The 14,150-nt window shown below is 39.4% G+C and overlaps 2 protein-coding genes across 6 annotated transcripts in view; one reads left to right on the top strand and one right to left on the bottom strand.

Moving 5' to 3' along the window:
• The window catches only part of DCAF17 (DDB1 and CUL4 associated factor 17), a 47,900-nt gene extending 39,011 nt beyond the window's left edge, over positions 1-8,889 (bottom strand). For 3 of the 5 annotated variants that reach the window (XM_040475360.1, XM_040475362.1, XM_040475361.1), the window contains exons 1-4: positions 8,461-8,889; positions 7,968-8,071; positions 5,171-5,261; positions 927-1,063 (exon numbers count right to left, since the gene is read on the bottom strand). In XM_040475360.1, the coding sequence (XP_040331294.1) occupies positions 927-1,063; positions 5,171-5,261; positions 7,968-8,071; positions 8,461-8,586 (458 nt within the window). In that variant the 5' untranslated portion in view covers positions 8,587-8,889. Of the gene's footprint in view, positions 1-926; positions 1,064-5,170; positions 5,262-7,967; positions 8,072-8,180; positions 8,319-8,348; positions 8,419-8,460 lie in introns of those variants that run through there. The other 2 variants (XM_040475364.1, XM_040475363.1) reach the window with 2 other exon arrangements.
• Positions 8,890-8,914: 25 nt separating this feature from the next.
• METTL8 (methyltransferase 8, tRNA N3-cytidine) overlaps positions 8,915-14,150 on the top strand; it is an 86,041-nt gene continuing 80,805 nt past the window's right edge. The window contains exon 1 of the mRNA XM_040475367.1: positions 8,915-9,291. The gene's annotated coding sequence lies outside the window, so the exon portion shown is untranslated. The remainder of the gene's footprint in view (positions 9,292-14,150) is intronic.

Raw genomic sequence — 14,150 nt, 5'->3', positions numbered from 1 at the left:
GTGTGTGTGTGTGTGTGTGTGTGTGTGTGTGTGTGTGTGTGTGTGTGTATATGAAATTTAAAAACTACTAGTCAAAATAACAGTTTTTAGGGACATCTGGCTGGCTCAGTCAGAAGAGCATGTGATTTGATCTCAGGGTTGTGAGCTTAAGCCCCACATTGGATGTAGAGATTGCTTAAAAACAAACAACAAAAATACTTCTTAGATTGTACTAGGCAGATATTTAACTGAAACAGACTAACCTTCAGGAAAATCAACCATGAAGTACAACCTACATATAAAATACTATTTGCAGAAGGGAAATTAGGAACACCTGGGTGACTCAGTGGGTTAAGTGTCTGCTCAGGTCATGATCTCACAGTTCATGAGTTTGAGTCCTGCGTCAGGCGCTGGGCTGACAGTTCAGAGCCTGGAGCCTGCTTCATTGGGATTCTGTGTCTCCCTCTCTTTCTGCCCCTCCCCTGGTTGCGCTCTATCTCTGTCTCTGTCTCTCTCTCAAAAATAAACACTTAAAGTTTAAAGAAGATGGGAAATGAAAACGGGAGAGGGGTGGTACCTGGCTGGTTCAATTGGTAGAGCATGTGACTCTTGATCTCAGGGTTGTGAGTTTAAGCCCCACATTGGGCATGGAGCCTACTTAAAAAAAAAGGGTGGGGGTGATATCTGCCAACTATTACAGGTTAGTTACTTAAGAGTGATACAACAATAAATGATCAAAGGTCTGTTATCCTCAGACCTTCAAAGGTACTCATGAGGAAAGAAAAATAGAATAGGTTTATAAATTGAGATCCAGGTATACAATGGTAAACTAAAAAAAAAAAGCTTGAAATTTCCTGGGCCACAAGTCTCAAATTTATTTCATAGGTTTATATTTACATATGTATATATATAAATAAGATCTTCAGTAATAAAGCCACATTTAATACCTGAATTTGCAATATGAAGCAAGATATATTTTCTCAAGGACTTTTCCAGTAGTTGCTGATATGCGAAATAGCCAATTATGTGCAGTCAGTGCTATGAGTGAGGATTTATAATCTGATGGATTGGGAAGTATTTCCCCCTAAAAAAATAAATAAATAAAAATCAAGGCGTAAAAATGAAACTGGCTGGTCATGAACAATCTGCAGTAATCTATGTCCAAAGAAAATAGCTAAAACCTTAAAGAAACAGCTATGTAAAACCAAAGAGGAAATATTAAATGTACAAATAGAGAATTAAGACAAGGAAAGAAAAGACTGTAGGTTATTATTTTCATCATTAACTTACTGAGTTTATTCACATAAAGTGCTTAGACAGTACCTGAAATAATTTATTATTTATTGTTATTTATCATTAAGTAATTCAACAAGTGTAAGCCAATCATCATCATAACAACAACAGGAGTATTACTAACAATGCTGTTGTGATAACAATGATAACAACAATAACAGTTCTTAAAACCGTAAGAATTAATAGTCTTCTGCTAAAGGGGCAGCTGGGTGGCTCAGTCAGTTAAGCATCTGACTTAGACTCAGGTCATGACCTCCTGGCTCATGAGTTCGAGCCCTGCTGACAGCTTAGAGCCTACAGCCTGTTTCAGATGCTGTGTCTCCATCTCTCTGCCCTTTCCCTGCTTGTGCTCTGTCTCTCTCTCAAAAATAAACATTTAAAAAAATTTAAAAAACAATAAAAAGAGTCATCTGCTAGAATAGATATTTCTTTGTTCTAAGACTTGTCTTTTTGACAGAAGTCAAAATGGCAAGAGGGCAAATTGTTCCATGATTCACTGCAGCTCTACTCTTAACCCAAATGAAAAGCTAGAATGCAGAATCAAGGCAGCCAAAGAAAAACAGAAGATGGACCTGGTTTTAAAGATATCCTCTGTTGGTGGCTCGGTTGGTTAAGTGTCTGACTCTTGATTTTGGCTCAGGTCATCTCATGGTTCATGAGACTGAACCCCATGTCAGGCTCTGCACTGACAGCGTGGAGCCTGTTTGAGATTCTCTCTCTCCCTCTCTCTCTGCCCCTTCTGTGCTCTCTCTCTCTAAAATAAATAAAATAAACTTTTTAAAAAAAGATGCCCTCTGTTGTTAGTGCATTACCCCCCAAAAAGGGAGGTAATGGCTATTTGGGCATACCTGCCACTGATCAGCTGCCACAAGGTGGAAGTCTAAGGCAGGAAAAGAAAGAGAAGCAAAGAGTTCTACTTTAATTTGTAAAATAAAAAGGAAGTTCTTGGGGGGCGCCTGGGTGGCTCAGTCAGTTAGGCTTCCTAAGCTTCCCACTTCAGCTCAGGTCATGATCTCAGGGTTTGTGGGTTTGAGCCCCACGTCAGGCTCTCTGCTGTTAGCACAGAGCCCACTTCAGATCCCCTGAATCCCTCTCTCTTTGCCCCTTTCTGGCTTGCACTCTCTCTCTCCTGCTCTCAAAAATGAATAAACATTAAAAAGAAAAAGGAAATTCTACAACAAAAGTTAAGAATAGGGAAGTTAAAATTAATCTACTATTTGCGTTGGCTAAAAAGTGAATAGAAAAGAATAAAAGCATAGGTATTTTATATATGGTTTTAAAGATTTGTCTTTCCTTTCAGTTTCTGTGTTTGTTTCTTGGTTGTGTGTGTATGTGTGTTTAAGTTTAACTACTGGAAGTCTTACACTAAAATCACATATAATGATGTAAACATTTTTAGTCTGTGGTGTCTTACATAAGTATCACCTCCTGGAGATTTTTTTTAATGTTTATTTATTTTGAGAGAGAGAGAGAGAGAGAGAGAGAGAGAGAGAAGAGTGTGTGTGTGTGTGTGTGTGTGTGTGTGTATGCAGGAGAGGCAGAGAGAGAGAATTCCAAGCGGGCTCTGCACTAACAGTGCAGGGCTTGATCTCACAAACTGTGTCATGACCTGAGCTAAAATCAAGAGTTGGATGCTCAACTGACTGAGCTACCCAGGCACCACTCACCTCCTGGAGATTTAAAAAAAAAAAGAATTGGAAGCAGCATATATAATAGGTTTGAGGTATTTTCCTCAACCAAAAGTTGCATTTCACACATTGTCTCAGAAAAGGGTGCTAATTTATTATTTTTTAATTAAAAAAAAAATTTTTTTTTAATATTATTTTTGAGAGAGAGAGAGAATGCAAGCAGGGTAGGAGCATAGAGAGAGGGAGACATAGAATCCGAAGCAGGCTCTAGGCTCTGAGCTGTCAGCACAGAGCCCAATGCGAGGCTCGAATCCACCAATGGGGAGATCATGACCTGAGCCCAAGTCAGATGCTTAACTGACTGAGCCACCCAGGTGCCCCTAAAAGGGTGCTAATTTAAATGTAGTTTCACATCAATATGTTAACAACAATAAATGATAACCTTCTTAGTTTTTCTTAATGGAAACTCTTGCTTAACTTCAAATGAGAAGAAAATGTTTAAAGAGAAGTGAGAATAGGAATTATATTACTAGAAACTCTATTTTTTCAAGGATTGCTCTAAATTTTTTGTGTTTTTATACTGTGTCTTCAAAACTTTTCTCAATTAAGAAATCTGTCATCCTTGGGGTGGTTGGGTGGCTCAGTTGTTTGAGCGACCCACTCTTGATTTCAGCTCAGGTCATGCTCTCAAGGGTTAAGTGAGATTGAGCCTCACATGGGGCTCTGCGCTGACAGTGAGGAGCCTGCTGGGGAATTTCTCTCTCCCTGTCTCCCTGCCCCCTTCCCTGCTGTCTCTTTAAAAAATAAATCAATAAACCTAAAAAAAAAAAAATCTGTCACCTTCCTCCCCCAACCAATGAAAACAGATTAAAAGGCTTTAGATATTGGGGCACAACAGTTATTTTCAGCTTTCAGTAAGAAATTGGGGAAGAAAACAGATTTAAAACTTTCTGATTTTTAAAAACATGTCTCTTTTTAAAAAGAATAAGTGTAGGGGCACCTGGGTGGCTCAGTCGGGTAAGCGTCCGACTTCAGCTCAGGTCATGATCTCACGGTCCGTGAGTTCGAGCCCCGCATCAGGCTCTGTGCTGACAGCCCAGAGCCTGGAGCCTGTTTCAGATTCTGTGTCTCCCTCTCTTTCTGACCCTTCCCCATTCATGCTCTGTCTCTCTCTGTCTCAAAAATAAATAAAGGTTAAAAAAAAAATTAAAAAGAGTAAGTGTCTAAGGGAAAAGAAAGCAGCAGCTTTGGAAAACTACAATTTTATGTAAAAACAGTAGTCTTTGACAAAAGAGAATTTTAATAGTAAATTCAAAGGATAGCTTCTTTTCTTTTAAACATTATTTTTGGTCACATATTTTAAGTTCTATTTTTCCTAAAAAACAACCAGCCAGATTCAAAAACCTGATTAATTTGCTACAGTATGTCATAAGTACAGTTCTTAAAACACTGATCCCATGAAAAACTAATATGTAGAAATATACCTCAAAAAAGGAAGTCCTATAATCAAGAGTTTCAGAAAATGGTTTGATAATCACTGTGAACATTAGTATTATCGTAAGTATTATTAAAGGCTCTGAGAAGTAATTCTATAAATAAACTTGTTTAGCCTTTTAAACTCAGAACATTCCAAACTTATTTTGTGTACAAGTCAATTCTCTCAACTCCTCTAGCAAGTAGAAGATGCTATTTATGAAAACACGGTTCTGAAAAATACACATCAGGGCAATGTTAGTCTGTCTGATGGAGTGAGCTTATCTTATTATTTTATTTTATTTTGTATTACTTTTATTATTTTATTTTTTATTTTTGACTTAGTATTTTCCTAACAAGATTCACGGAGGAAACTTGTAAGTCTACTTTCACAGAGCCATGTGACATAACTGCTGTCCTAAATAAATATCTTATTTTGATAGAATGATCTCTTAAATCAGTAGAATGATCTCTTAAACACTGAGGATAACTCTAAACTAGCTTATATTGCTTGCAAAACTTTTAATCAGTTCATAACTTTTTTCTAGTTTTTAAGATTTACAAATAGCATCAAAATTTTAAAATACATTCATAATATTAATATATAATTTTTTAAGATATAAGTTATTTCCTGAGGGAAAACAAGCAAAGGATACACTCTCTCTTCTTGACTCCATTCACGATTCAGGAATCACTATGATATTAAAGCTTTATTCCTTTATACTACATATCAACAATGATCAGTTCTTTTAAGCAAAAAATGCATTAGAAACAAATACTCTAAAAATAAATCTTACCACTGGGCATTCCCATAATAAAGCATCCTCTATTTTTTCTGATTTGGAACATTTTGGCATTTCATAAAGTTTTCTTGGCTCTGATGCAACACTGGGAAAAAAGAAAAATGAATGATTATTCTTCTTATTCAATGAGACAGTGTTGGCTCAGCTTTGAGTGATCTATTCTATTTAGAGATTTGGAATACCAAGATACAACTTGCTACTTTGTCTTCCTTTTCTTAACTAAATGTTAACATTTTTTTCCTGATCACATAATTCAAAAGGAAATTCACTGGAAAAAAATCTGAAAAATACAGTAACATAGATCAGAATACTATAAAATTATAAAAATAACCATTATTAACATTTTGGTTCATTTTCTTCTGGTTTTTCTTTATATACATATACTTATGTGCAGATTATTTTCCAAAGTTGGATCATACTGATTTCTTTCTTTAACCCTGAATGATTACGGTGAATATCTCTGCTGAATTCCATGGCATTCATAAACTGTTAGTCCAATATTGTAAAATGAAAATTAGATAAAAAGAGTCCTTTTATTTTAGAATGAAAATTAATAGGTTAAAAAAGGAAATACCTTTAAGGTGTTGTTTTTTTTTTTGTTTTTTTTTTTTTTTTCAACTTTTTTTTTGTTTGTTTGTTTGTTTTTTTTTTTTTTTAATTTATTTTTGGGACAGAGAGAGACAGAGCATGAACGGGGGAGGGGCAGAGAGAGAGGGAGACACAGCATCGGAAACAGGCTCCAGGCTCCGAGCCATCAGCCCAGAGCCCGACACGGGGCTCGAACTCCCGGACCGCGAGATCGTGACCTGGCTGAAGTCGGACGCTTAACCGACTGCGCCACCCAGGCGCCCCTGTTTTGTTTTTTTTTTTTTAATTCCCAAACTGCCTTTCAGAAAAATTGAACAAGTTTATACTTCTGCCAGTATTGAAACTACAATTTTTAGGTGAAAAATAGTCCCTTATTTTTAATTTATACTTCTCTGATTATTACTGAGATATGATCATAGATATTTTCCTTTTTTTTAACTGATGTACTTTAAAAATAAGCTACTATTTAAAAAAAATATTTTTACTGCTTGTATTTGAGAGAGAGAGACAGAGTGCGAGCAGGGGAGGGGCAGAGAGAGGGGGAGACACAGAATCTGAAGCAGGCTTCAAGCTCTGAGCTGTCAGCACAGAGCCTGATATGGGGCTTGAACCCAGGAATGCGAGATCATGACCTGAGCTGGAGTCTGATGCTCAGCCAACTGAGCCACCAGGCACCCTGAAATGTATATATTAACAAAGGGAGAAGCTTCTAGGTTGGTGAACACATGGACATTCAGGGAGAGTAGTGTGCTCAAAGAGCATGGATATTCCATGCCCTTTTGCATGTAACTTGCCTATGCAACTCTTCCATCTGGCTGTTCTTGAATTATATCTTTTATTATCAACTGGTAATCTACTAAGAAACCAATCACAAAAGACACATACTATGTGATTCAATTTATATGCAATGTCCAGAACAGATGAATCTATAGAGACAGAAAACAGACTAGCACTTGCTTAGGGCTGAGGATGATGTGGGTATTGGGGCACAATAAACTTTCTTTTTGAGGTGATGAAAATGTTCTAAAGTCAACTGTAGTGTTGGCTGCCTATATGAACCACAAGGGTTCACCAAAATTCCTATCACTGGATGAACATTCAATGAACTAAATATCATCAAATTGTATACTTTAAATTGGCAAATTGTATAGTATGTGAATTATATCTTTTAAAAAATGTTTATTTATTTGTTTTTGAGAGAGAGAGGCAAAGAGAGAGGGAGACAGAATCACAAGCAGTCTCCGCACTGTCAGTGTAGAGCCTGACATGGGGCTCGAATCTAGGAACTGAGAGATCTGACCTGAGCCAAAATCAAGAGTCAGGTGTTTAACTGACTGAGTCACCTAGGCACCAGTGTGTGAATTATATCTTAATCAAGCTGTTAAGAGAAAGAAAATGTCTAATATTTTTTATAGAAGCAAAGCATGGTGTTTAGAATATGCTTTAAAATACTTCGTAAAAAGATAAAGGAAAAGTGAGCAATGGCATAGATAAGCAAATGCAGCAAAATTTGGATTATCTTTGAATTTAGGTAATTAGTACATGGGAGTTCACTACACTATTTTCTCTGAAGCATGTTCGAAAATTTTCTCTTAAAGAAAGGCAAGTGCTTCCAAAACAAAACATAGAACTTCTTCCCAGGGCACGTAGGTGGCTCAGTCAGTTAAGCGTCCAGCTTCAGCTCAGGTTATGATCTCAAGGGTTGAGAGTTCGAGCCCTGCGTGGGGCTCTGTCACGCCAGCTCAGAGCCTGGAGCCTGCTTCAGATTCAGTCTCAGTCTCTCTCTCTCTGCGCCTCCCCACTAGCATACTGTCCTTCTATCTCTCTCAAATATAAACATTAAAAAAAATTTTTTTTATTTAAAGAAATTTTTCTCTAAAGCAGCATATAATTATTAGATACCTGACTTCCTTGACTCTGCCGTCTTCTAAGCAGAATAAAACACTACACCATACTCTGAGTAACCTATCATTTTGCCTGCACTATAAAGTAAATTCATTTTAAATTGGTACTTGCAAAGATGAAACCTCTAACTTTGGGTTTAAGAAGATTTTAAAATTATACCCATTTACCACCTACTCTTCTTCTGGGCTCATTTTTCCATTCTCCTATTTCATTAAACATTGATAAAGCATGTGGTTCTATAAAAATGAGTCAAGATCAACAGTGAGGTGAATTACAGGAAAAACGTTCACCAAGATACCTGCTGACACAGCACCGATAATTGTCAAAATATATTCTTCCTCTCTCATAGGCTATAGGTGACTTGGAATGAGTTGTCCAAACATTCTTAAATTTAGTACTTTCCTGAAAGACACAAGGAATTTTGGTTTAGGAAATAACTCATAAGTCTCTACCCTGCAGCAATATTAAGTGGGATAATTAAATCTACAGTTTTCAAAGTAATTCCACGTACGTTATTTAAAACATGCTCATTTCTCCCTCACTCTGTCCGCACGTTTTACGCGGTGTGACCAAATTTTAGGAAGACCGTTTGCAGGAAGACATAAGAAGCTTAAAACTAAAAGCATACGGTGGTTTACTAATTCCCCAGGTTCAGGGCCTGGATACCCCTGTCCATCACCTGTGATCTTCTTAAAAGGAAGCGCTAACGAGTAAAAACTGCACCCCAGCAGGAGGCTTAGCCGCCAGTCGCCCCTCTGCCCTTGGCCCCATTCCCAGCAGCCGGCGGTCACCTGGCACACCAGCACCCGCAGGATGCCCAGGTTCGTCCTCTGCACCACGCCTGCGTCCCGCGAGAAGAAGCCCAGCGCCCGGCGGCTCAGCTGGCGGCACACGTTGGGTTTCTGAGTTGGGCCCATGGAGGCAAGGGCCGGGGGCGGGGTTTGCTGGGCTGAAGAGGGGCGCGCCCCTCGCTTCCGCGCCAGGTAGCAGCCGTTACCTTTGAACCTCCAGGCCCCAGCTCATCCAGGGGCCCAGGAAAAGCTGACGCGGGGAGCCGGGCAGGGAGCGCACGGCGGTGGGGGGAGGGAAGGAGGGGTTGGCGCTGCCTGAGCGCAGAGTGAAGGGAAAGATACCCCTCTCGGCCTGCCACTCAAACACTCTGCAAGTCTGGACCGGGCTGCGGACAGTGCGACGCCACCGCAACGCGCGGCCTGCCGGAGCCGTACCCTCCTCACCCGGAGATGTAGTTCCCAGAGCCCTTTGAGGGAACCTGGCTCTTTCCCAGAACTACAATTCCCATCAGGCGGCGGGAGGAGAGCTCTGGTGCCGGCCCCGCCCCAACCAGCCGAGACCCCGCCCAGTCCCTCTTCCTCTGGCGGCGCCGGGGCTGCGCGGTGGGGCTCGCCCCCCTTTTCCGGGTCTGCGTACCCAGCGGGGCAGAACCCTAGGGGCGCTGTGTTGCCGCCTCCTGGTCTCGCTTAGCTGTGTAAACCTTGCCGCCCGGTTACCCTCGAGTCTCTCAGCTCCCGACTTTCGCTCTAGGAGGCCCTAGCCGAGCGCCGGGAGGGGCGCTGTGTTGAAAGCCACCCCCCCTCTTTCCAAAGCAGTGTCCTGTGCTAAAGGTACGGCCCGCGGCTTTCCCTTCAGTCGCACGTTGGACGTTGTGGATGAGGTTGACGGTTAAACATTTCGGGTCTAGAAGCACAATGCTGTTGTAGTAGGAGTTAGTGGTGGAAGGTGCTGGCATTCCCACCAAACTAGGATTGACTTACTTTCTCCTTTTGTGGCCTGCGGGGACACAAGGCTGGTTTTGCGATAATTGCTGCATTTTACTTCCTCTCGCCTCTTTTTTCTCTTCTTTTGCTAATAAAATATGAAATGTTTACATTCTTAATGGACTGTAAGATACTCCACGTTGATTCCTCTAAGTAAAAGGTAACTTGGTCGCCTACCCCTGCCTATAGGGTCAAAGTTCCCCCTACACTACATTTTCCGTAATCACGCACTACATGTGCCCCCGGGGATTGCTTTGCAAGTCCGTTAAGGGTCGTGTCTTTGCGTCTCCCACGTGGGCTTGACATGCCACCTCTCTTTCACACGTGGGCAAGGGAGTGATTGCATTTGACTGGCTGCAAAGAGTGCAGTACTGGGTGAGTGCATTGGGTCACAATTTAAGTGTTTGGTAAAAATTGTGTCCCGGATACCCAGGGTTCTCTATTGTTAACTTAAAATATTTCCTTCAGGGCTTGAGCTTTTGCTGATTTTTCATGACTTATTTACAGCATACTGTGGAGCGCTTTGTATATTTTTAGAGTGCACTATAATAGTTAATTTGGTAATTCATGAATGCAGCTGTCACTGAGAAAACTGGGACCCAGAAAGGAGAACTGGATTTTCTTTGGATGAAATGAAATTCAAATCATTGCTGACTTAAATTCATCATCTCTCTCTTTTCTCATCCCCCTTCACCCTCACTTGTTTGTCTTCCTGTTGTCTTTATCTCACCACCAAGTCACCCAGAGGGCAGTCATCCTGGATACCCTCCCTTTCTCACCCACAACCAAGTCCTTTTGATTCTCTTTTCCATCTGCTTTTTATATCCCCTGCGTAATTTAGGGCCCCACCACTTCATCACATTATTATATTAAGTACCCTCCTTTCTGCCTTACTTAAGTACTTTCAATTCGAATTCTCCATCCTGCTGCCAGAGTGATTTTTCTAAAGCACAAATTTGTCATTTCCTTATTAAAATCTTTCAGTGGCTCCCAATCACTCAGAGCAGAATTTCTCAAGCCTGAGTGGATACCCAGGATTCTCCATTGTTAACTTAAAATATTTTTAGTATGTTAAATATATGCAAATATAAAACTATATATACACTCCTTATGTTGTATATCTTATACAACTATAACTCCCAGTTATAAGTTAAATGAAGCACAATTATGAAACAAATAAATTCAAATGAATACTTATTCATTGTTACCAATGAGACAGTTTTTGTTGGACCTGATATGCTCCAAAAGCAAATATTCACTGTCCTCCATAGCATAACTTCTTTACAAAAGCCCTGTCCGTATTGTACTTGTGTTGAGATTACTCAGTGCCTTCACCTCTTTTCTTTTTTTAAACCACGGCAAAGCCTGCCTTTGTTCAATGTGTCATGATTTCATTTGATCTTCACTTGTCAAACAACACGATTTACACAAAGTAGTCCCCATTTCTTTCTCATTAACCTATGCCAGTGACAAATGGTACCACTTGTTTGCCAGTGCAATGCTAAACACAAACATGTGAACTGAAATCTTATGACAGTATTCAATTATAAGGGGGTCATTCAGATAATCCGGAGTATCCTTTTTAAAAAAATGTTTTTGTTGTTGATTTTTATCAAGTTGTACAAATCCCTAGGGGTCTGAATAGGTGCCGTACAGGACAAAATCTGAATCCCTTAATGTGGTGTACAGGGCACTTCTGTCTGCATCTTGCCCACACTTTCAGCCTTATTTCCTTGTCCATCGTTCCTTAACATTTCCTCTTGTGGCTCTGACATGTTGCTCACTTAAGCCAATGGGCCTTTCAACTTTTCTTTGGAACTCCCTCCCTTTCCTTCTCGTGTCTGTTTTATCTTGTAACTCATCCCAGGTATCACACCTCCACTCACACTTTTCCTGACCCCTTCACTTCAGGTGTAGACTTGCTTCTTCTAACATGTTTGTCTGCATACATTGGTTGTAGCACTGTATTAGAATTATTGTTTGTTGGTCTTCCCAACACATTGTTTTTATGCTTTTTTTTTAATAGGCTCTACACCCAGTGTGGGCTTGAACTCAGGACCCCAAGATCAAGAGTTGCATGCTGTACTGAGTGCCCCCCAACATACTGTTTTTAGAGTAGTCCATTCGTTCATTCGACATACATATGCATTAACCACATTTTAGGCAGTATACAAAGGATGCATATGTATGTTGAATAAATTGACTGTTCTAAGGACATTGTATAGAATCCATTATTGGCAACTAAGTACTTTCAACATACATGCAGATTTAGTCTCCCTTTCTTCTTTAAATCAGTAGGAAACCAGTGTTCATAAGAAGAAATAACTTTTTAAAAACTTGAATCCCCAACAGTTCTACCTATAAGCAGATATTTTTTCCATTTGTTGAGGGTAAAATGGCATGCACAGATATCCCTAGTTTAGGACTTGAAAATGACTTCTCAATTTAAGACCTAGAACAAACATTGTTTTTTTGTTTCTTGTTTTTCTTTTCCAATCTGTGTCATGTGTTTTAATAGAATACTTAGCTATCTTTACCACGATGTTTTTTAATATATATTTTGTTAAATTTATTTTGTTAGTAATCTCTACACCCAATGTGGGGTCAAACTCATGATCCTAAGATCAAGAGTCACATACTCTACCAACTGAGCCAGCCAGGCACCCCATCATGATATTTAAAGACAAAGAGATATGAATTCAGAAGTTAATAAAATGCTTTTTGTTCATGTTCTTTGTTTAAAGAAGCATGGTAAAGCACTCAGGTTATTAAACTTGAACATTTGTTCAGAGATAAGTTGTTCAGAGACAAAACCACAAGAGGTCATTCATTCAGCATGTAATTATGTTCATGTACTTTGTGCTGGGAACTATTTTGGCATAGGGTATAGCAGTGAATGGGATAGACAAAGCCTCTACGTGTGGAGGGAGTTAGACGATAAATACATAGATTACAAAAATAAAATTTCAGGTAGTGATAAGGGCCGTGAAGAAGACAAAACAGGGTGATGTGCTTGGTAGAGTATGGTTGGAAGCCCTGCTTTATTTTAGCTAGAGTGGTCAGGGAAGGCCTCTTGCAGATTGGACTTCTGAGCTGAGACCTGAATGATGAGGATGGGTGAGTCTGCAAAGAATTGAGGTTAGAGTAGTCCAGGCAGAAAACGCTTGAATGCAAGGTTCCCAAAGCAATAACAACCTTGGCTTATTCTAAAACTGTCAGGCCAGTGTGACTCTATAGTGCATGTGAGGGAGATGAACTTGAAGAGGTAAGCCAGAACCAAGTTATATCAGGCATAAGGAATTTTGGATTTTATTCAAAGCCAAAGGAGGCTTTGAAGGAGGGTGACATGATCTAATTTGTGATATAATAAGATCTTTATGGCTATAGTGTGGAAAATGTACCGTGAGGAGATAAGAATGCAAGTGAACAGGCTGTTCACTTGGTCCAGGTAAGCGATGATAGTGTTTGGACTGGAGTGGTAGCAGGAGAAATGGAAAAAAGTGAACAGATTCAGGATATATCTTGGAAGTAGAGTTGATAAGACTCCTAATGTAGTGGATATTAACAATGAAGAAAATAAAAGATTCAAGTGAAATCATAATAAAGCAGAACCACAATAACCCTCTCCAAACTGCCCAGGACAAATGGAAAACAGGGAACTACTTATGATGTGGTGTCTATGAAACAATACCTAGATTTTATTAAATGTACATATCAGCTTTTTACACACTGATGCTAAAGAATGTTAGGTTCTGTTCTGTGGTTAGGAATGTGGGAAGAAGGAAGTAAAATCAGGTCCCAGAAGGGGCAGGGGTCAGAGCATGTGGGACCACGATAGTGTGATGGAAAAATCACTAGTGATAGGCTAACATTTCCTTTAACAACAAGAGTGAAATAGGCCAGTTAGCAGGTAGCTGGTGTACTTTAGGTGAGAATCACTTTTGGAAATTTATTTTGAAATTACTGAGGCTTTTGACCATGTCATGTTCTCATGTTTCCTTTTCACTGTATATTTTCACATTTTGTTTAAACATGAAGTACATTCATGCATATACAAAATCCAGAAAGATTAGGCTTAAAGATTGATAGTAATGATTATAAGCTATTCTTATTTTAAAATTATTTTATTTAAAGACATGTATAGATAACATAGCATAATGTATAAAAAATATAAAATGAATGCACATGTATTTATCATCAACTTAAAAAAAACAAACCCAGAAGAGGGGTGCCTGGGTGGCTCCGTCAGTAAAGCATCTGACTCTTGACCTCAGCTCAGATCTCCATCTCACGGTCATGATTTATACCCTGACGTGGAGCCTACTTAAAAAACAAAACAAAACTTTAGAGCATTACCTGCAACTTTGACATCTCCTAGGTGCCTCTCCTGGTTCCCAGATCCCTCTTTCCTCTTTATATAAATAAAATATTATTAACTTATAAGTGTTTTTGAACATATATAAATTGAATCATACAATATATGTGTACTCTTCTACAGTTTGTCTATTTTTTCTTTTCTTTTTTTTTTTTAAAGATTTTATTTCTCAAATTCCTGGGTTGCTCAGTCTGTTAAGCGTCCGACTCTTGATTTCAGCTCAGGTCATGGTCTTATGGTTGTGAGGTCGAGCCCACGTCAGGCTCCACACTGGGTATGGAACCTGCTTAAGATTCCTTCTCTCTCTCTCTCTCTCTCTCTCTCTCTCTCT

Source organism: Herpailurus yagouaroundi, unplaced genomic scaffold (genome assembly GCF_014898765.1).
Source record: "Herpailurus yagouaroundi ecotype Mexico unplaced genomic scaffold, PumYag 140, whole genome shotgun sequence".
Taxonomy (NCBI): Eukaryota; Metazoa; Chordata; class Mammalia; order Carnivora; family Felidae; genus Herpailurus; species Herpailurus yagouaroundi.
Note: the sequence above shows the minus strand (reverse complement) of the source record. Positions and strands in the feature narration are given on the sequence as shown.